Source organism: Paroedura picta, chromosome 1 (assembly GCF_049243985.1).
Source record: "Paroedura picta isolate Pp20150507F chromosome 1, Ppicta_v3.0, whole genome shotgun sequence".
NCBI lineage: Eukaryota > Metazoa > Chordata > Lepidosauria > Squamata > Gekkonidae > Paroedura > Paroedura picta.
Window position 1 is genome coordinate 112,860,501 of NC_135369.1, and position 23,026 is coordinate 112,883,526.

The 23,026-nt window shown below is 42.3% G+C and overlaps 1 protein-coding gene across 21 annotated transcripts in view; it reads left to right on the forward strand.

Moving 5' to 3' along the window:
• Window positions 1–23,026, forward strand: part of PTPRK (protein tyrosine phosphatase receptor type K) — a 533,907-nt gene that overhangs the window by 394,587 nt on the left and 116,294 nt on the right. For all 21 annotated transcript variants that reach the window (XM_077353420.1, XM_077353429.1, XM_077353439.1 and 18 more), the window contains one exon: window positions 21,084–21,386. In XM_077353420.1, the coding sequence (XP_077209535.1) occupies window positions 21,084–21,386 (303 nt within the window). The remainder of the gene's footprint in view (window positions 1–21,083; window positions 21,387–23,026) is intronic.

A 23,026-nucleotide genomic window follows, 5' to 3' on the forward strand; every position in this document is an offset into this window, starting at 1 on the left:
AGCAGAAATCGGAGTGCAGTTGAATCAGAATTCCTCTGTGTTTAAACATTCTGTATTCATAATCTCTGTGTTCGGCCTACATTGGAATAGTACATTGTTATGGAAAAGTTTGGGTGTCCACTCATGTGCACCTACTGATCCCTCAAGGATTAATTAGTTATCTGGTTCTTGTCTGTTAGTTATCCAGTTCTTCCAATAGCGATTCATCGTATTTTATATGGGACTGCTTCTTAACGCACAAAGTTACTCTGTTCATTAGAATAATGCAATGTAAGCTATTGCTCACACATTTTAGCTATGACAGATGTCATGACAGAACAGATAACCAAAAAATGTACTATAGGTACAGTGAAAAGGTGCTGTGGTTGAAAACAACTTATGTTGTCCTGTTCATATAAGCAGAAAACGAGGGGAGTTAAAAACAGCAAAATGCTTTCTGAAGCTGTCATACATGGCAGAATGGATAAAAATAATATATTCTATTAATGAAATAATATGAGCATACTTTTGCCTGAAATACACAGGATACTTGGAAGTAAAATATGGGCACTCTTAAATTCTGTTTCTTTAAATAACTGAATAATTAATGAAATGTGTTGAAGCCATCCAAAAGTGTTTCCCAGTTTCAGCTATACAAATATGGCAAAATAGTCTTACATTTATAGCTGGCACATTTCACCTCTGAAAACTATGCTCGCCACGGCACTGATAAAGCTGTTCTGACCGAGCAGTGATATCAGGGCTCTCTCCGCCTCACCCATCTCACAGAGTGTCTGTTGTGGGGAGAGGAATGGGAAGGCAATTGTAAGCCACTTTGAGACTCCTTTGGGTAGAGATAAGCAGCATATAAAAACCAACTCTTCTTCTTTTATAAGTTTTGAAAATCCAAAGGCTACTCTGCAAGAAAAGAGGATATCACATTCTCATTAATCTCCCTTGTTTAGTATCAGTTCAGTGGACATTTAAGATCTGGGAGGCAATATTATCTTTAACTATGAGCTGATCATGTCAGAAGAAATAAAACCCTCATTCAAAATGCTGAGTCCTTTGAAACCAAGGGAAGAAGTGTGGTTGTGCATAACAATCTGTAAGATCATACCAGATGTCCACTGGGAGATCTGTGTTTAGAGAAGGTCAAGGGTCCAAATATGTATGTATGTGTGTATGTATTATATTTGAATGCTACCCTCCCCTAAGACTCAGGGCAGTTTACATGGATTGCGGTAAAGGGGTTTAAGCCCCCCCCATACACACACACACAAACAAACGTACTATTTGATTTAAAACTTCCATTGCTACAATCACCATCTGAATTGGGTCGCCATATAACACATGAAAATTAGTTTAAAAATTGGTGGGAATAACAAATATGGAATCCCCAGTTTATATCTGTCTTGAGCCTTAGACTATCTGGTTAATAGCCAAAGCTCTTCTTTAAGACCCAGTAGCACTTTAAACTTCTTTAAAAAAATACCTTGAGACCCCCTTCACCATGTCACAAATTTGTCTTTTAAATCCTTCTGCATTTAAAAAGTTGCTTACTTTTGTAATATGAAGGAGTTCTGCTAAAAACAAACACATCCAAAACCCCATTAGGCTTCTGCACATATTTCTATGGGATCCTGGCTTTTGTATAGAGGGTAGGCCCTCTGTCTGAGGTTATGACAGGGGGCCTACCATGGCACTGATATTTGTAGACAAATTCCATCCAATGATTCATTTTGGACTTTCTTTTGCAGTTTTTTCATCTAGGCAGTAACGGGGGGGGGGGTACAAGTATCATTGGAAGTTCTTAATGAAAAAGGAAAACAATTGATGGCAATTCTGGAGTTACTAACAGAAGGAAATTAACTTGACCTGAAACTACTACTTCGTGTTTTAACTACATTAATTGAATCTTTTTTCCCTGATATTGAGATTCCTGTTTTTGAAAACGAGAGAAACAACAAGAAAAAAAGCTGCTAGCAAAATCTATGTGTCATTTTTTCCCACCAAAAATCACAGAAGCATGTTAAATGAGCAAATGTATCAGGTTTCACAGACATGTCTTTATGCTTGCCCTGTGACTCTAATTTGAATTGTCCCTGAGGAGGTTTGTGTTTCTCACTAAAAGACGCTAGTTGTCAAGCAAAAAGGGGGGGGGGGGGGAGAGTGGAACAATTGGTGTTTTGCATTGAAGCATGACTGTGTTCTGTTGAGTCTGAGTTTACATTGGAAGGCAGCATGACCCAATTTCTAACAGTGATGGCAATGTAATCCACTTTCTTGAACAGAAATTATACAGGGATTTTTTTTGGGGGGGGAGCGGGGGAGTTAAAAGCATTGCAATATTACACAAAGTTTTGGATCAAGATACTTGGGTCTGATTCACATGATACTTTGTACCAATTCAGCTGCATCAATGTGCAGAGCTGATCATATGAAGAATTTGAGAACAAATCATACTCAACTTTTTTCTACTTTAGGGATACCTCATTTCATGAGTGCGGGCTTTGTCAACAGGATGGGAATAACCAGGGGCAGGGGGGAGACAACTTCTTATGCAAGGTAATCATGACCCCATTTGACTTCAGTTTGATTTAACTTAAGAACCACTGTAAATTTATCTCACTTGTTGAAATACAGACTATTCCAGGCTACAAAGAGAATTTGGCTTCTTGTATGGTATTTTGATGAGCCTCTTGTGGCGCAGAGTGGTAAGGCAGCCGTCTGAAAGCTTTGCCCATGAGGTTGGGAGTTCAATCCCAGCAGCCGGCTCAAGGTTGACTCAGCCTTCCATCCTTCCGAGGTCAGTAAAATGAGTACCCAGCTTGCTGGGGGGTAAATGGTAATGACTGGGGAAGGCACTGGCAAACCACCCCGTATTGAGTCTGCCATGAAAACGCTGGAGGGCGTCACCCCAAGGGTCAGACATGACCTGGTGCTTGTACAGGGGATACCTTTACCTATGGTATTTTGAGGGCCATTCTGCACCGCGCTAATGTTGCTGAAGTCTTACCATTGTGTAACGCTATTTTTTTTTACGTTACACACAACATTGTACACAATCTGCAACACTCCTGCAACACTCCTGCAAAAATCACTTAGTTGTAGTGCTTTTTGGGGAATCCACAAAAGTGGATCCACAAAAGGGTGGTTTGGGGAATCCACAAAAGTGGATTTCCCCTTAAAAACCCGCTAGACTCTTGAGAACAACCTGCAACACATCTGAAAAGACATGTGCGTTCTCAGTGTAGGTGTATCAAGCTTGTCCCTCCCTAAGCTCTCGCACCTGAGCTTCCGGTGTCATGATCACCATTTTTTTCCCCCTTAAACCGGCAAAAGCAACAAATAAGCAATGCTTCTTTGGCTGAAATCCCTCCACAAGCAATTGTCTGTAAAGTTTCCAAGCACAATACAGCCCCCTGTTCGACGCTGCCCGTAATTTCGGCCAGAAATTGCACGGGGGGGCTTTTTTTAACTTTAAGGGCATGTAAACGAGTAAAAAGTGCCAGCTCCCACGCCAGCAAAAAAGGTCTTTCTGATACATCAAATGAACAAATATGCATTGCTACAGGTGTTTTTGGGTTTTTAAAAACAGTTTTTAAAGGGAAGCATGAATACAACAGTTAATTGGCTGTTCTGTTTGATTGACGGCCAGGGGCGGGAGGAAGCACGGAAAAATATCGCCTCCTTTGTTGCGATTTTGGCGAGACTGGAAACTTGTGCATTATGAGAACAGCGCTAATGGGAGAGCCTTTTTTTCGATAGAAATGGTTGTGTGCATTACCGAGACCTGCCGCTTTTGATTGCAGCGCTTTGATTGCAAATTTAGCAACATTGCCCATTGTGCGGAATGGCCCCTGAGTGTTGGACTAAAATCTGGGAGACTCAGGTCTGAATCTTTTCTGTACCTTGAAAGCTTGCTCGGTGACCTTGCCCAAGCAATACTCAACCCAACTACTCCACAGGGTTGTTGTGGAATCACATGGAGGAGAACAATGTAAGCTGCTTTAGATCCCCATTGAAGACAAAGGGGTAAAAAAAATAAATATGGACTTCACTGGACCTCCCCCCCCCCTCTTTGGCAAATGAAATGGCCAGCCATTATTTGCTGCTTATTTGCTGCTTATTCTTGGGATTGCAAGTGCACCTGTACAGTAAGTCTGTAAGCAAAACAGTCTTAAGATCTTGACCTGGAATATCTGCTTTCTTCCTCAGTTAATTTATTTTTATCATGATGAAGGGATCTGATTAAGGCTTCCACAGTGTTTGTGTCATTTTGGTTGGCCCTAATAAAAAGTATTACACAGATTTTGTCTTTTGTTATGATGGGTTAGGCAGACACCAAGACTGCCTATGAAGCTGCCGTGTATTTTTTTCTGCATACTGCTACTGACCTGCAATTGTGTCAGAAGGGCATATGTCATTATTTCAAGAAATCGGGTACTGTTTCCTTGTGCTCCTTCTTGTATCAGTTTTCTCCTAGTGTTGAAAACAAATTAAAGAATCTGGATAGCATTGCCAGCTCCCCCTCCCTCGGGCCATTAATGAGCGAAGGGGGAAGGATAAGGTTGTCAGACCCAGGTTGGGAAACTCCTGGAGGGTTGGGATGGAGCCTGGAGAGGGCAGGACCACCCTCCAAAGCATCTATTTTATCCAGGGGAAGTGATCTCTATAGACTGGAGATGAGCTGTAATTCTGGGAGATCCCCAGGTTCCACCTGGAAGCTGGCATCCCTAAATTTAAAGAGACAATCTCTTAAAATGCATTTACACTATTTCCAGTCCTGGCAAATCTTGTTTGGGGCTTGAGTGTGCATTTTATCTATCTTGCCTGCTTCACTTTCATGCTTGTTGACATGCCAATTCACTTTTTATTATACCAGATGGATTTTATTCATCTGGAGGAATGAGTTTAAAGAGGTCACATCTTATAATCATGCTAGTATTTCCACTCATTGAATGCTATATATTTCTTTTTAAATTAAATGCTGAAAAATGTTCTGGGATTACTTCAGCTAACCTGCAGAAATCAATGAAATTTATTATCAAGGGATGTCTAATCTTCACAGCTAATACAAGACTTCACAGCTATTGATTACAGGTGAAGGATACACAAACTGTTAATCATGCATGGAAGCAGTAGAATAAACATTGCTATCAGATAAGCAGAGGAGTAATTGCCAGCAGTGTAGTTATATCTTTGTCTCTTCATTATGTCTCTGCAGCAGAGACAGGTACACTTTACATGCGTAAAGATATACACTAAAATATATTGATGATCCCTTGGTTGTTATTGAAGCAACTGTAGCACTGCTGATTATCTGGGTAATAATTTCTTCAGCTCCCAGTAGAAGATAGTCACTAACAAATGTGTGCATGCACTGTCAGCTCCCTTCCTGGGAGGATAAACCAGTTACTAACAGAAATTCTAAGCCTCACTCGAACCAAAGGCATAGGACTGTTATATATAATTTGTGTTTTGCCCAAATGGATGTACATATGCACTGTGTTCAGAGACTGTATGCATATAAACTTAAGGTCTGTGCCTGTGTAATGTTATGGCATTTAACATCTTTTCATTAAGGGGAAGATCACTGGGGGGCATCAGTAGTTCTCAATTTGAGCCAGTTTGGTGTAGTGGTTAGGAGTGCGGACTTCTAATCTGGCATGCCAGATTCGATTCTGCGCTCCCCCACATGCAACCAGCTGGGTGACCTTGGGCTTGTCACGGCACTGATAAAACTGTTCTGACCGAGCAGTGATATCAGCGCTCTCTCAGCCTCACCCACCCCACAGGGTGTCTATTGTGGGGAGAGGAATGGGAAGGCGACTGTAAGCTGCTTTGAGCCTCCTTCGGGTAGGGAAAAGCGGCATATAAGAACCAACTTCTCCTTCAATTGTAACCAGATTAAGTAAAGAACTGGTTGCCATGTCAACAGGACTAACCTTGATGGGCCAATGGTCTGACATTGGTGCATTTCCATGTGTGAGAAAAAGCTTGATGTCCTCTTGATGTAGAGTTAGGCAAAAGCTGAGAGTGGTGGCCTCAGATAATACATATTTTAGGCGGGCTCCAAACCAGATACTTAGAAACAATAGTTGGAGGTACACTGAACAGATTTTTCTTTGCCACCCAGAAAGCCTTAAGGGTTTGATCTTGTTCAAGAGAGCATTTCACACAATATATTGACCACTGAGTAAGACCCCTATGGGTCGAAACACGTTTGGTATATTCTTTCATATGCAGTTAGATATGCGTTGTTTTTATTTTGTTTTTAATATATTATTGCTGCACTTTGTTTAATAAATATTTGTAATGAGTTTTGCAGCTCAACTTTTGGGTTCCTGATTTCTGCTCAGGTTGGGTTTCAGCTCCCTTTTTGGTTTTGCACTGACTCAGTATAGGGCAATATAAGGTGTGTGTTCAAAAAAAGAGGTCAGACTCCAGTTCTGTGTTCCATATTCAAGAAGGAACATTCTTTGCCATGTGGAGACTTTGCCATAGCAAATTGATTATGGAGACTTCACCTTAGCAAATGCTTAAGTTAAGTTGGATTTATTGTATTACCCTATAGCACAGAACAGTTAAATCTGTTTGATGTGTACCATACAGGTTGTTCTTTTCTTTTTTGTGTGTGCTGTTCCAAAATATTTGGGAGGCAAAAAAAGAGAAAAGATCACCTCCTAGTTTCCTTCTGGCTCCGCAAAAATTGTCAGGCATTGTAGCAAGCTGCTTAGCTTATGCTTTCTGATCTCTTCTTTGTAGGAGCTTAACTGGGATTTCCTTTGGCCTGCTGGTCCACAGTTACTGGGGCAAACCTGACAGATGGGCAGCCAGTCCTCCAACTGCGCCTTTAGGCCATTGATGACTCAGACCGAGTGGCAGCTAGTCTGCAACTCTCTGTCTATCTAGGGTTCTAATAAATAAGGAGTGTGGTGGAACTAGGGTAGTAGAATGCTTGCAGTAACAAAGTTCATGCAGAGCACTTGTTCAGTAAGCATACTCTTTGCTTGTGTTGCTTGTTTTCTGTTTTCATGGAAGGCAGCATTCAAAACTGTGTCTCTGGGCATATCTTTAATGCAAGCTGTAGTATGCATGCTAAGTTGTTAGGGGTGAACAGTGAACAGCCATACTCCATCCTAAGGGAATGGTTCCAGAACGTCTAGGCTGGCTTCTGATTATGTTTTGCAATCTGGGAACAAGGGAGAAAAAAACTGCTGAATGTTTCAGATACTTTGTCAGTGTCCTTTTTTTTATCATAGGCCTTTGGCTTTGCTATGAAATTTATCTCATTGTTTTTCAATTTCACACTGACAAATGCGTGTGTTATCTGCAGACCAGAAAAGCCACTTCCTTTTATTTTAGATAAATGGAATTGAAATTGTGCATTCTGATCAACTTGCAGCCTTTCTCTTGGAAAGCAGCAACCACAAAGCGCTTGTCATGCTCGAGTGTCCTATCCTTGTGTACATCTTTGAGAAATAGCCTTTTTGTCACAGGCTTTGGGACATGTTCTATTTCTCTTTGATTGACAGTGGGTAATGTGTTATCATTAAAATTGGCTAGGAGGAGATGCTTGTTTCTCACCTTGTTCCCTTCCTAACTGTGAAGGCTTTGTTTTCAAAACAAGCTCTGAATAAATGGAGATAATCTGTACAAAGAGGCACTGATATTGACCTGTCATATCATGTGTTGCTTATCAAGTGCTAAAGAAATTGAATTTCATTTTAGCCATTATCTTGAGCAACTTATTAAATCTTTCTGCTGTTGAAAGGTGGCTGACAGGTCAAAAGGTTCTGTGTCCTTCTTCTATCTACCCCTCTATCATTAACCTTTGGAGAATGACTAAAGCCATTAATCATTTTATCCTATAAAGCTGTATTCAGTCTTCCTGTTCCATCATGTTATAAGCAAACACATTACCCATGTAATCTCTCCTCCTTTATATGAGTAAGCATGCTACTTACTGTGAAGTGAAAGTGGGATTTCTGTCTCTCTTTAATTTACTATTACTGAAAATGTGCCAGTTTACTTTCTGATATGAAGGCTACCTTTTGATAGGAAATAAATTACTAGTGTCATTTGTTAAATAAACATGTATATTATTAACTAGTGATAAACAAGTAGGGGCACAATTCACCATTTTGCCTCTTTCCACCTCTTTGGCTGAAATGCACTGGACATGTTATGCAGTGTGGCAGGCATGTTCATGCCTATAATCCAGGCTTTCTCAAGCAGGGTTTTGTGAAACCCTGAGGTTTCTTGACGGCCCTGGAAGGATTTACCGAATGGGTAGGAGTTATTTATTTTATCTATGTATTTAACATTTATATGAGTGATGTTTTATTTATTCATTCATTTGCTTACTTATTGTCCTGTTGCCCCCCCCCCCATTCACAAAGTGGCCACTGATGGGCCTGGGGGGGGGGAGGGAGAGGCCTTGGGTGGGCAAGTGCACAGTTATGCTTCCTCACCATACTCTGCACAACTGTGCCACTTCTGGGAAAAGCTGCTCTAATCCATCAATCCATCTAGCAATTGCCATCTTATCTTAGCTCAAATAAAGCATGGTCTGGTGCTGAAGCAAGAAGATCAGTTGCATGATAAGGTTGCACTCCTCATTCTAAGTATTGACCATTGCATTGGGCTAAATCAGGGCCTGGGGCTTAGTTATAGTCTATGACCTTATCTTTGAATGTACAGAATTGGCATACAAATAAACATTTATTTCTCTGTTTTGACGTGAACCAGCATCTGTATCTGGGAAGGATATTAAGAGTTCTAGTAAGCTCTAGGTAATGTGCTAGCCAAAGAGTGAGTGAGTAGGTAAGACCATAAGAAGAGTCCTGCTGAATCAGACCTGTGGTGTGTCTAGTATAGCTTAATAACAGGGCATAGAGGCTGAGGCCTTCTGATATTGCCTCCTGTTACTGGAATTCAGTGGTTTACTGCCTCTGAACATGGAGGTTCCCTTCAGTCACCATGGCTAGCAGCCATTAACAGTTTAATCCAGATATCTAATATCCTTTTAAAGTTGTCTAGGCCTGTGGCCATCACTATATCCTCTGCCAGGAATGTCACATCTTAAGCACTCTCTATGTACAGTATTTCCTTTTGTCCATCCTGAATTTGCTACCCATTCAGTTAATTAGATGCCCTCAAATTCTAGTATTGGGAGAGGCAGTATTTTTTTTTCTTTGTCAACTCTCTGGGTATAATTTTATAAGCCTCTATCATTCCCTCCTCCATTACTTGTCTCTTTTCTAAACTTAAGGGCCAGGTTTTTCTTATAGTGAAGGTGCTGTAACCCGCTCAGTCAACTTAGTTACCCTTTTCTGCACTTTCCCCCAATATTGTTCTTTGGTATGTAGAAGTCAGAGGTCAGGTCTTAGATTGTCAAAGATATGTGAATCTTATTACATCTGAAAATAACTTTTTATTGGACTATTCTAAGTAATATATTACATTGGTGTACTCTATCCATATGTTTATGATGGTGGTAGATGAATAATGACTAATTTAAGTGAATAAAAAGGTGATTAAAGAGAGGCTATTCTGTGACTTTTTCCTACTGCAGAAGGAACCTGGCTTTCCTGCACCTTGGCAATTCTTTTGACAGGTGCACTTACCAGCTAATACAGTATCCATTGTTGTTGACTAGCACCTCCTACCATGCTTCAGGCAGAGCTTGAATACCTTTATTATGTTTCAGTGCTTTGCTCACAAGTTTCTGATGTAATGTTTGTTCAGTGCTTATAACAAACAACTACAGTTGCTGAAGAGCTGAACACTGCTGCCAGAGAGGAGGAAATGACTTCATTTATTGAGAAACTCAAGAGTGTGTAAAGTTTCAAAACTCAACTAATACTCAGCTGGTTTGTTAAAGTTTATTTATTGAAACAGTTATAACACTTCTTTCTGCTTGTCCCCCTACACCCCCCCCCCCGGGTTCCAAATGCACAGGACCAGTTTTCTTTGATCTCGATACTGGTGATAAAATGGTATGTTTGAACAAAGGATTGAGCCAAATGCTCCTGCAGGTTAGGGATGGCAGCCTCCAGGTGGAATGATCAAACCAAGTCATAAAGTTAATTCTGATACTGGTTGCTGAGGAAGTCCATCAAAAGACCTATTCAACCAGTATGGTTTTCAGCTGCTATTTTGAATAAACAGACACACTTATCACAGTTTACTCGGAAGCCTCTGTTCAGTATTTTAGTTCTTGATCAACCCACTGAGTGGCCATCTGTGTTTCCCAGCCTCCAGGTGGGACCTGGGAATCCCCTGGAATTACAGCTCATCTCCAGACTACAGAGATCAGTTTCCCTGGAAAAAACGGATGCCTTTGTGGGCAGCCTTAATGGCATTGTACACCATTGAGGTCTGTCTGCCACAGGCGCCATCCCCAAATCTTGTTGTTTTTGTTGTTGTTTTTCACCCTTTTTCCAAAGTTTCAGGGTGAAAAGCTGCTTGGATCTGGCAGTTCTACCCTTCCATCCCCCCAGTAATGGCCAGAGAGGACATGGGAACCCTACTGAAGACTGAAATATTTCCACCTGCAGAGAGCATTTTTCTAATCTCCTCATTCCTGCTGAAGCCCAAAATGCCCCTATCTCAGGAGCATTATTTCAGGCAGTATATGGAGATGTCATAGCAGGAGGAAAAGTTTCATTCCATAGGTGTATAGCTTTCCGCCAATAGTAATGTTCAACTGGACCCAAGCCAAAGTCCTTGTACTTCCCTAGCAGCTTAAAGAACAAGTGTGCTCACTAAAACTATTATTGTGCCCCCTAAGTTTGTTTGTTTATTCAACTTTTTGCTCCCTTCCCCCAGTAAGGTGGCTTGCAGCATGTTACAAGTAATAACCCCTTATAAAATAACAAAACAATTCCCCAAGTTTAAAGCCATCACTTTCCCAAGCAGCAAAACACTAAAATCTCATCCCCCCTGCCCAACAACCTCCGACCTAGTGCCTCAGAGAAGATATTCTGCTGTCCCAGCTAAGCTGAGTAGAGGCCCTGATCTTAAATCCCCTTGCCTCAATCAAATGCCTGGTGGAAGAGCTTTGTCTGCTTGGCCTCAAAGTGTGCATAGGTTGAGGTCTCTTGCATTCTTACTTTGAAGTAGAGTTATTGGAACCAATGGAACTTTCTTCCAGAGCCATAGTTGCTGGAGAGGCACTTGAGGTCAGGAGTAGACTGTGCCTACCTCTGAATTTCAGCTTTAAATTTAACAAAAATTTCTGCCAAAAACTAGCTGGGAGAGATTGTCTGAGAATGTGCCTTGATGTGCACTGTTCCTCTTTAACACTTGGTGGCTTGACAGTTCTGCACAGGTCCTAGAGAAGGTAGTAGAAGAACTGAGGACCAGTACACTAGTCCAATAAAGACTGAGGTGTTGTTCTACGAAAAACCCACATAACTGCTTTTAGTTGTGACCTGCCTCAAGCAGTTCTCTGGAGAGACAGTGTATGCTTGCAGTGGTAGGGAATTTCCCTCAGGAGTGGGGCCATGACTGGAATAGGAAAATAAATGCCCAGTTTCACCAGCCTGGTATGTGGCTTTAATCAGTTGTTGCAAGTTACCTTGCTTGCTTCTAGGAATATACAGGTTGTTTTTTATTTATTACTGAATAATTATAATCAAACTCCTGTCCTCACCCTCCCTCAAAAAAAGGGGGGGAGGGATTAGGACTGACAAAAGTATTAGGCAGAGGCAGGTTTAAACTTCAGAACCTTCTACAGCAGAACAATAGTATTTTCCTAGAGAAGGCCAAAGGCTTTAAAAAACCCATAATATCCAGGCAGACTTAAGCCCCACAATTGCTCTCTATAGAAAAAAAAAATTGGAACCTAAATTAATATTTGCTGAAAATAACAAATATGCGGACTGCAATTGTGCCAAGAGTTTTTCTCTGCGTAGCAACCATCCACATTTGTCATAGGGGGATGGGTTTCCAAACTGGAAGAAGCCAGTTAGAGGCAGATGGAACAAGAATCTTCAATGTTAATTATTATTATTATATGATTTAGTTTAATTCATTTATAGTTTACCTCTCTTTCTGAGACTCATAAGAGATCACACTTTAAAAAAATTGGACAGCAGGGACCTCCAATAAACAATACAGCATAAACAATAACAATAAAATCTAAATATAAAACTATGGCATGTGTGTATCATAATGCACTGAGTGGCCTGCAAAGCCAGTTTTCTCTACCAGCAGGAATCTCAAAGCAGCTTACAATCGCCTTCCCTTTCCTCTCCCTACAACAGACACCCTGTGAGGCAGGTGAGGCTGAGAGAGCCCTGATATCACTGCTCAGTCAGAACTGCTTTATCAGTGCTGTGGGGAGCCCAAGGTCACCCAGCTGGCTGCATGTGTGGAAGCGGGGAATCAAACCTGGCTTGCCACATTAGAAGTCTGCACTCTTAACCACTACACCAAGCTGGCAAGAAGGCAAGAACTTAAGAGCCTTGCTAGATGAGAACAGTGGCCCATATAGTCCAGCATCCTTACTAGTTATGGGGAGTGATTCATAAAAGAAACATTGTGACAGGCTACAATCCTATTCCCTACATAAGTGACTTGCTGAGCTGTTCCATTATACTACAGTTCTACTGCCTCTATAAAAGTGCTCTCCTGAACATTTCTGTTTTCCATATTCTGTGAACTTGTGGGAAACTTCCTGACTTCCTCAAGTAGACCTCTTCACAAGGTGGGAGCCTTCACAATGAATGGACATGAATGGGTAGTTGCCAATTGTACTAATTTCCAGGATGTCACATTCAGAGGGTTTAATTGCCACACGTACCGCACATATGCCACAGCTTTCCCAGCACGATTGTCCATCCTATGCCACTTGTTTATGCCCTCTAACATCTCTTGAGAGGAAAATGTAGGTGCACTAATTAAATTAACAAATGACTTATCGCATGATCATTATCAAATCACTTTTTCTTGGCTAGCTGGTGATGTTTTGCAGATGTCTATGCCTTTTTATAAAACTGTTGCAATAACTGCTGTATGTGTAAACTGGAGATGGATACTTAGGGATACCTAGGGATATGTAGTACTATTAGTATTACCAGGCCTCACCCGCTTCTCTCTTCTACAGGTCAGGAATGGCAGCCTCCAGGTGGGATGATAAAACCAAGTCATAAAGTTAATTCTGATACTGGTTGCTGAGGAAGTCCATCAAAACAAAAACAAAACAAAAAACAAAAAACGCCAATTCAACCAGTATAGTTTTCAGCTATTATTTTGAATAAACAGTCACACTTATCACAGTTTACTTGGAAGCCTCAGTTCAGTGTCTCTATCCTAAGGAGTCTTAAAGTGGCTTACAATCACCCTTTCTTCCTCCCCTTATAATAACCATTTGTAAGGTATGTGGGGCCAGCAGCATACTAGGGCATGGCAACTATGGCACATGTCCTAGGCACCACTTGATGCGGATGCCATTCACCGCCTTCCAGCCTCCAGAAACTGATTATGCATGGGCTGGAATGCCTATGATGGTGGCAACAGGGCTTCTGGGAAAATCCCTGATTATGCACAACGTCGCCTCTGCCTGAGCCCTGGCCTGACCCAGGCCTTCAAAAGACCCACGTTAAGAAAACGTGGATTCTTCCATGGGTCAGGATCCTCCGCGGGTGCAGGTGAGGGCTAGGTCGGACTAATCCTGTGTATAATCGGAGGAGCTGGACTTTCAGGCCTGGCTCCTCCCCCGACCTATGGCATCCCTGTAGGGATGCCTCTCGTCCCTGCCAGCTCAACAGCACTGCGGAACTGACAGGGGCATCCTCCCACCCCCACCATGGTGGGAGAGCAGCATGCTGCTCCTCATCATTGTGCCCCCAATCCCCACCATTACCACAGCAGCGATGTGCTCCCAGCACTTCCAGCCCCGCATTGTATGTGCGAGGTCATTGTGTTGGGGCAACCAGTGTGCACCAGGGTAGCCCCTCTGCATATGGGGGGAACAGCGGGGCTTTTTGACCTACAGCAACAGAATGACGGCAACCCAGTGTAGCTGCCGCTGTGCATAATGGGTCAGAGAGATGCTTTAAGCCACCCTAGGTGGTGGGAGCTGCATTGTCTTAAGCTGTGGTTGCCACAAACTAGAGGCTAGGTGACCAAGCACACATTCTGCCAGCAGCAGAAGCTGCCTGGGCATGCCCACACCCACTTTAACAAGCTGTGCTGCCCGCTCACATGTACCTTAGAAAGGATGTTACATTTCCTTCTCTCAGGAGCTTGACCTTCCTCACTGACAGCAATGATGTCCTTCAGTGGCTGAGAAGGAGGCAGACTATGCTCAGTAGTGTAGCCTCTACGAAGGGGCAGAACTTGTGGAGTGGATGGTGGCCTTACATGCAGTGTTGCCTTTGTCCATCTGACTTTTCTGAGGGGTCAATTATGTTCCTCTGAGGTGATGCTCATCACAGGAAAGAAGGACCTGGTGGAGACCAAGGGGATGGCATTGTTGAGGGCCAAATTTCATAACCTCCACCCCTCCTTTCCCACTGCTGCCCCTTTCTGTGTCTCCAGGACCAACCCACCCACCCTGGGCATCAAATACCATAGATATGCCACCGGTTAGGGCTGAGAATGTTCTAAGAGAACTGTAACTTGCCCAAGGTCACTCAGGAGTAGGGATACCTGTCCCTAAGTGGGACCTCCGGATCCCCCAGATTTACAGCTCATTTCCAGGAGACAGAGATCAGTTCCCCTGGAGAAAATGACTGCTTTGTAGGGTTGACTTCATAGCATTATGTTCCATTAAGGTCCCTCCCCACCCCAAATCCAACCAACTGCTGCTCCACCCCCAAAGTCGACAGTTATTTCCCAGTCCAGAACTGGCAACCCTACCCAGCAGGTTTCATGTGGACAAGTGGGGAATCAAACCTGCCTATCTAGATAAGAGTTTGCTGCTCATAACCAAGTTGACTCTCTGATCTCATGTACTACCCAGTGAGTCTCAGGATTTATTGTGATGGGACTTGGCAGCCACCAATCCACTGTACTCATGAACCTTCACATAAATTTCTGGTTGCAGGCTTGCTTTCTTCCCATTGATTGACTAAGGATCCTGATTGTACAACAAATTTTAAAATAATAAGATTATTTGCCATGTAGAGGAGATATGAATGATGCTGAATTACTTTCTGAACCCACAGGCTTTATAAACTGCAATGCTCCAATGTATAGACACTTTCAGAGTTGATAATGAGCTGGCTTCTTTTTTAGTTCCTAGTACACAGATGATGGAACAGGCATTCTGTAAATTTAATTAGAAATTTTGGTTGCGTGGGAGGAAGGGAAATTTGAGTCTCTGAAGATGAAAATAATAAAAAAATAATACCTTGATGTACCTTGGAAGCACAGCTTGTGTCTAGGAGAACTCCTCCGTGGGAATTGAGTCACTAGAGGGTTTAGCCAGTGTTCCATTGCGTAGTGAAGCCCTAACGAATAATAACTGGGGCATATTGTTGAATGAAATCATTCTTTATGCAATGCAATTAAGTTTTTGGAATTTACTAAACAATCTAGCGGCCTCTTATCTGGAAGCATAATTATTAGGAGATTACTTTCTACTGAGTCTTTACAGATGGAGGCTTTGTGGTGCAGCAGTTTAAAACAATTGAACCTGATCTCTGGAGACCATGTTATGAATGTTACTCTGAGAAGAGAGCAAAATTGCATTTTAAAGCATCATTTTCAGCAGTAGTGGGACAGTTGGCAGAGTTTACCAAAGCTGTTGAAAGACATTGCAGACTTTAATTACCATCTCAGTCTTCACAGAAATTGGTTAATCTCTGCCAGTGGTGAGCATTGTAGGGAGAAATCTAGACCTTTCTTTTCCTTTTCTGGCAGGTTCATAAAGAATGCCTTTAATGTGCCTTCCAATGCCAAGGTGTACTTGTTATATTCCAAGGAACTTGTAAACAGTTTTGCCCTAAGATTCAAGAGTGGCCTTTTGATATCAAGTAGAAGGCTTAATAATGTTCTGAAGACCCTTACTGTATCTAGATGTAAACTGATTAGCCCCTGTGTCCAGGGATGGAATCCATCCTACCCCAGGACTTACATACGTCTGAAGAGTTTAGGAAGCCTCCCACAATAGGATCCTTAGGCAACCATCCTTGGTTGCCAAAGAATGAGCAGTGGAGAGACGATGAAGCAACCCCAGCAGTGAGCAGGTAGAGGGCAACAGGAAGCTGGGAACAGGAAAGGAAACTTCTGGGGACACTTTGAAGCAGGCAGAAGTCCCAACACCCCAGAAACAGCTTGAGACAATATGGAATGTATCCTAGCCCTAGGAGGAGGTACGAGGGTCTTATCTGCACTGTGATTTTGAACCTCAATCCACTCGGTTAAAAATCAATATGCACCTGACCCCAATCTCCACTTTGATGCTGCTAACCTTTTCCTCCCAATCTGCACTGTTCGGGATCAACCATGGAGTCATAGAATCATAGAGTTAGAAGGGACCTCCAGGGTCATCTAGTCCAACTCCCTGCACAATGCTGGAACTCACAACTACCTGCCCACCCACAGTGACCCCAATTTAATGCCCAAATGATCCCCACCACACCAACGATCTCCAAAATTGAGCCTGGTCTGGAGGAAATTCACCTACCATCCCACAGTGGCGATCAGCAATTCCCTGGGTATGCAAGGAAGGGCTACAAGAGACAAACACTGACATGTCCCCTTCTGCCCGCCCACTCACAATGTGCCTAAGTTCATAAAATCAGCATTTCTGTCAGATGACTATCTGGCCTATGCTTAAAAACCTCCAAAGAAGGAGAACCCACCACCTCCTGAGGAAGCCTGTTCCACTGAGAAACCGCTCTAACACGATCTTATTTAGGATGCTTAGCTGGAAATTATTTGAATTAATTTCAACCCATTAGTTCTGGCCTGCTGCTCTGGGGCAACAGAAAATAACTCTTCTATGTTCTATATGATAGCCCTTCAAGTCTCCAACGCGGCGGGCCTGCTCCTTTCCCCGGGATGAAGCTGTGGCCTTGGGGGGAGGGGTGCTGGAAAGGCTTCATCTTGGGGAAAGGAGACACTAGCGCCCACTGTATTTCTTCTACAGCGGGCTTAATTTCTAGTAAAAAATAAAATACAAAATATCAGAAAGTGGATTTTTCTCTGCTTAATTGGAGAAATGTGGGCCCATCACACTCTCTTCTGTTAGCAGGTATACTGTGTCTTTTGGATTTTCTCCCCTTACCCACCCCAGCCACGTTTCCATAACTTATGTTGTGCAGAGGTCTCTGCTGATTAATTTCTGGCAGCAGCTGCTGCTTTCACTCCTGCATTTTAGTGTTGTCTTCATTTTGTCTCAGCTTCTGTGCTGTGAAAGTTTTTTTCCTGTGTTATAAGCCTCTTTAAGTAATGTGAAAAGCATTAAGCAGAGGATCTTGCCTCAAGCTGCTCCCTTTTCCCTGTTGACACATGCTTCATACAGTGGGGGTGGGAAAGAAACACTTGCCAGGGCTACCCTCTTTCTGGTCTTTCCCCCTCCCATCTTGACAATTCCTTTTTTAAAAATGAAAGGGATGTATTATCCTGGGATTCTTGCCATTTCATTCTTTTTTTTAAGGGAGGGGGGAACCACCAGAGAACCTGGTATATAGTTCTTATAGGCAAGAAGCTACAACACAGCTGAGGTGGCTCAGTCAGTAAAAGTGCTTATTTTAAGATTACAGTATTGGGAGCACTCCACACAGGAGTTTTTATCCTTTTACTTTTGAATTTGTTTTGTCTTACAAATGGACCATTTGTAACTTTTGACTATTTTAAAAACATGAGCCTTTCAAAAGTAAAAAGTTTAAAAAGTTTAAAAGTTTAAAAACTGGGGAAAAAATCAAGACCCACAGCCAGGCTTGAAGTCCCAATGTTGTTATCTTCATGCAAACACTGTACTGACTGAGCTACCTCAGCTGTATTGTAGCTTCTAGCCTATATGCCCTATAGCAGTGGTCCCCAACCCTCGGTCCAGAGACCAGTACTGGTCCATGGATCGGTCAGTACTGGGCCGAAGCTCCTCCTCGTCCTCCTCCCCGACTGCTGCCTTGGGGGCTGCCACTCTGCCACCAAGGTGAGCCACTCTGCCACTGGCTCACCTTTGGTGCTCTCCAGAGGCTGCCATGGCTGGGGTTCCAACTCGGCATGGCAGCTGCTGCTGGCAACACCCCCCCAGGGGGCAGCGGGAAGTCAGGGGTGCCGGCGGGAAAGCAAGTGGAGCAGGGACTCAGGCAGCAGCGGCGACATCCCTCAGCAAAAGACTACCCCCCCCCCCGGGCCTCAGTAAAATTGTCAAGCATTGACTGGTCCCCGGTGAGAAAAAGGCTGGAGACCACTGCCCTATAGGTTCTCTGGCATTTTCCTCTCCTTTTTTAAAGAATGAAATGAAATGGCTCCTCAGAATTGTTTTTTTTTTAAAGAAAGTAATTCCAGTGTAATGCATCCCCTTAACTTAAAAAAAAAAATTACCACGATGGAAGGGAAAGAGCATGAGGAAAGGCCAGACAGAGTACAGCTCTGGTGAGCATTCCACATGTTGACAGGAAGAAGGGAGGAAAGAGGAAGTAGCTTGAGGCAAGGATGAGCTCTTCTTCAGACATTAATGCTTCTCATGTTACTTATGGGCTTTATAATGCTTATAACCCTTTACAGCATAGAAGGTGAGACAAAATGAAAGCAGCACTAAAATGCAAACACTGGAGGTAAAAGCAACAACTCCTGCTGGAAACCAATCAGCAGAGACCAATCAACAATTCCAGGGGCGAAGGGTAATCTCGGCAAACCAGTTTTTCCCATTAATGTGCAGACCTAAACTGCAATTTGGAGGGAAAAATCTGAGAAAGAAGACAGGTAGAGAGTGCGGGAACAGGATGTGGATTAAAGGAATACTGCTTCAGTTCAGTAACAATTGAAATTAAACTGTGAATGCAAAAAGTACCAAGGAGAGGGTTTTAAAGAGGGGAAATTAGAGGGTAGAGAGCCAACAGACCATTGGTTGGGACAGCAAGGAACAGGGGCTGCCTACTGGAAGCCAAGGGATGTTGGGAAATTCCTTAGGGAAGGGCAGGGTTTGAGGAGGGACCTCAACAGGGTATAATGTCATAGAGTCCATTCTCCAAAGCAGCCACGTTCTCCAAGGAACCTGGTCTCTGTTCTCTTGAGACCAGTGCCAATTCTGAGAAATCTTAAGGTCCTATATGGAGATTAGCAACCCTAGTTACAAAAGCAGCACAAAACGGTTTCTGCATATTAGTCAGGGAGATGGGAGGGAGTTGAATTTCCAAATTCTTAATCCCTCAACTATTATTTTTTTGCAGGGCACCAATTTATCTGGTCTTCCCGGGCTATCTTTGACCCACAACATTCCTTTCAGGCAGAATGACAGTGTGTTTTTGTATTGGGGAGTGCTTTATGGATGAAAGCATTTCCAGTTTCTGTAACAAATGCAACATAATGTCAGATGCACTGCATGAGGCAAAAAGAGGCCCCATTTGTTCCTTCTACTAATAATAGCAATCAGTCACAAGGCAACAGGTGGACTGAACTCCTCCTCTCCCATCCTTACTACCCCAGAACTCACAAGCACTTCTAGGATTTTGGCTCAATTATATCAGATCTTGCAGGTTGCAGATGGCTGGTGCACTCTGATCGCAAATGTTTTTAGAGGTTCTTCCACATTAATTAAAACAGGTTTATTACTGCTGAGTGCAATGCTTAACCATCCTCTAACAGAATAATAACTCCTATATATAAAGCTATCTAGATTTAATTGCCATGATGATTGTTCATGTACAACATTTAAAATATGCATGGAAAACTGGTCATTATAAACAATAAGAACATTAACCTCTGGATAGCACTTTAATTCAGAAGAACATTTGTATTTGACAATCTATAAATGTATTGCACAGATTAAGTATGGGGGAGATGGTTCAATGTTTGCATTGTCTTATAAACTGTATGCTTGAGCACATTTAATGGAGTCCCCATTTGGTGGAGCCATCTGTGCCCTGAGTTGTTTGCTTAGTTCTGATTTTTAGCCTGGGAAAAAAATGTTCTGAAGACAGTGAAACCTTTTGAATGCAAAGCAGCATTTATCTTATTTGATCATGTGCTAACATATTAAATCTGAAAGTTGTTCTAAACCCATAACTTGATGTGATAATAATAAAATATAAGAAAGTATAGACAGCTGCCTTAGGGGTATTTCTAAGCAATCACCAGTATGTCTGGTTATGGTCATGACTTTCATTGTGCAATCATTTTAATTAAGTCAGACTATAAAGTTAGTCTTGCATGAGGGATGAAGTCACAGGGGAGACAAGTGATAGATTGATACCTGTCCTGGGAGTAAAACAAGTTACGCTGGGGTTTTCCAGCCAAATGTAGATCTGTGCACATGTTATCAGATAAGCTTGGGTGACAATGCATTACTTTGCCAGCTAAGGTATCTCTAATGGTTTATTTGGGGCTCAAGGTAGCACCATGGTTAGATATTTCAAATGGATTTTGTAATATGTCTTGGCTTTCTCTCGTGGATGAATAGCTTCGTTACTCAAATAATAAATTTTAATTAATATCTGTATCATTTCAGTTACTGCTAGTTTAGTAGAGCAATTAGTGTAATTAGTAAACAGCATTGCTTGGTGGCATGATAAATCACAGTGCAGAGCACGTTGACTCCTCACCAGGGTGATATATTATCCAATTTTCTTGAATTTAATGTGTGTACAAGGCAAGTACTAAACAGAGGGAAGCATAGCAACAGCTGTGGTAGTCTTTGGTTGCTTGCATTGCATGTGCTTTCTGCATTCTCAAATATCTTGAATTAGTCAAAACTGTCAGTTAATTAACATTTTATTTCACTATTTGTGTTTTTTGAACATACACAAAAGTGATAGCAGAGAGAAATATAAGTGTCTTTTGGGGATAAGGTCAAGGCATGACTCCTTGTGGGTGTTCTAGATCCAGTCTCCAGTGACTTGTGTACCATTTTTTTGCTGTAGGATATTTCTGGATGAATCACCATTGAAAGTGTGGTTATGTTGTTTTTTCAGAGCCCATGAGAACACCAAAAACACTGAAGATTGCTGAGATCCAGGCCCGACATATTGCTGTGGACTGGGAGTCCTTGGGTTACAACATTACTCGCTGCCACACATTTAATGTCACAATTTGTTATCATTACTTCCGGGGCCATAATGAAAGCAAGGCAGACTGCTTGGATATGGATCCCAAAGCACCCCAGCACGTTGTTAATCATTTGCCTCCTTACACAAATGTAAGCCTTAAAATGATCCTAACTAATCCTGAAGGAAGAAAAGAAAGTGAAGAAACAATTATCCAAACAGATGAAGATGGTAAGTTCAACCTCTTCTTAACTGTACGGGGGGGGGGGGGGGGAGCAGAATGATGGTGAAAGGAATTGTTGATTCCACTGCTTCTTTATGATTGACAATTATTCTTTTAATCAGGTGTTTGCATTCATCTGTGAATGACTATACTTTTTTAAAACATCATTTGGCATTCTAGTACTCAAAAAGAATTGACATGTTTTTTATAGACAGACTAGGGACAAAGCCCATTGCATTCAGGAAAGCAATGGGCACTAGATTGGGAGGGGGTGATAGAGCTCTGCCTCTCCCTCCCCCCAGGACCTTGAAAGGCTACAGGCTGGAGGCCCCCAGGAGGGGAATTCACCAGCAGCTCTCATGCAGCAGGGATCTGCAGCCTCTGAGCCTCGGAGGGAAGTGGAAGGACGAGGGGGTGGTCAGGGGTGGGGGATGGAAGGCAATTGGCTGGCCACTGGACAGACAGGCAAGCCGGTTGGAGGAGGAGGCACTCAAGGGCGGGAAAGCCACCCTGAGTGGGTGTTAAGCGCTGAGTGGCACTTAAGCCATAAGACATGCGCCTCCTCCTAGCCCTTACCAGAAATATTAAGTGGAACATAACTTTTATTTTATTAGCCATTAGCTATCACAATCCTATCAAAGGAGTATACAAAAACACAAAATAAAATAAAAACTTAAATTCTAAAATTGACAACACTTGAATTGTCTAATAGAGAATCAGAGTTAAAATTATTAAAGGTAAAGGTATACTCTGTGCAAGCACCGAGTCATGTCTGACCCTTGGGGTGACGCCCTTTAGCGTTTTCATGGCAGACTCAATACAGGGTGGTTTGCTAGTGCCTTCCTCAGTCATTACTGTTTACCCCCCAGCAAGCTGGGTACTTATTTTACCAACCTCGGAAGGATGGAAGGCTGAGTTGACCTTGAACCAGCTGCTGGGATTGAACGCAAGTCCTCTCCAAAATTTCCCATGAGTATTCAGAAAGATTCAGAAAGACGATCATAATTAGGCATTCACTTGAGGCCAACCGATTCAGAATACCTGCTGGTCCCCCTAGACGCCCCCTCCATGGCTGAAATAATTAACCTCCCAATGTTACTGTTAATTGTTATTTATATTATAAATGTGTTATTGTAATCTTTTGATGCTTTACTGAAAGTTGTTTGATGTTACTTTATAACGTTCAATGTAAGTTATAGAATGTTTCAATGTAAACCGCCAAGAGCTGCAAAGAAATGGGCAGTATAGAAATCTAAATTAAATAATTAAATAAATAATTACATATAATGATTAAAAGTAAGACAAGTAGCATGTCCCCCACATGGAACTATCAATAAGAGAAATGGACCACTGCCTGCCATGGCGCTTTTTTGCTTTAAATGTGTGCTGGGTGGAATGGAGTAAATGACAAAGACTTTCCTGTGTATTCAGGAGCCATTTCCACACATACCATTTTGATGGTAAGAACTCGGTCACATGTTAAATGTAATTTGAATTGGGGTTCCCCCAATTCATCTTGTGATTAACATTCATCAGACCCAAAGGCTCCCAGGTCCTCTAATGAGTCTACCATACATAATCATAGATTTAGGAGTGTTTCTGTTTTGAGACTGAGTGTTCTTTGGTGGTGTATTCTTCCAGCTGTAAA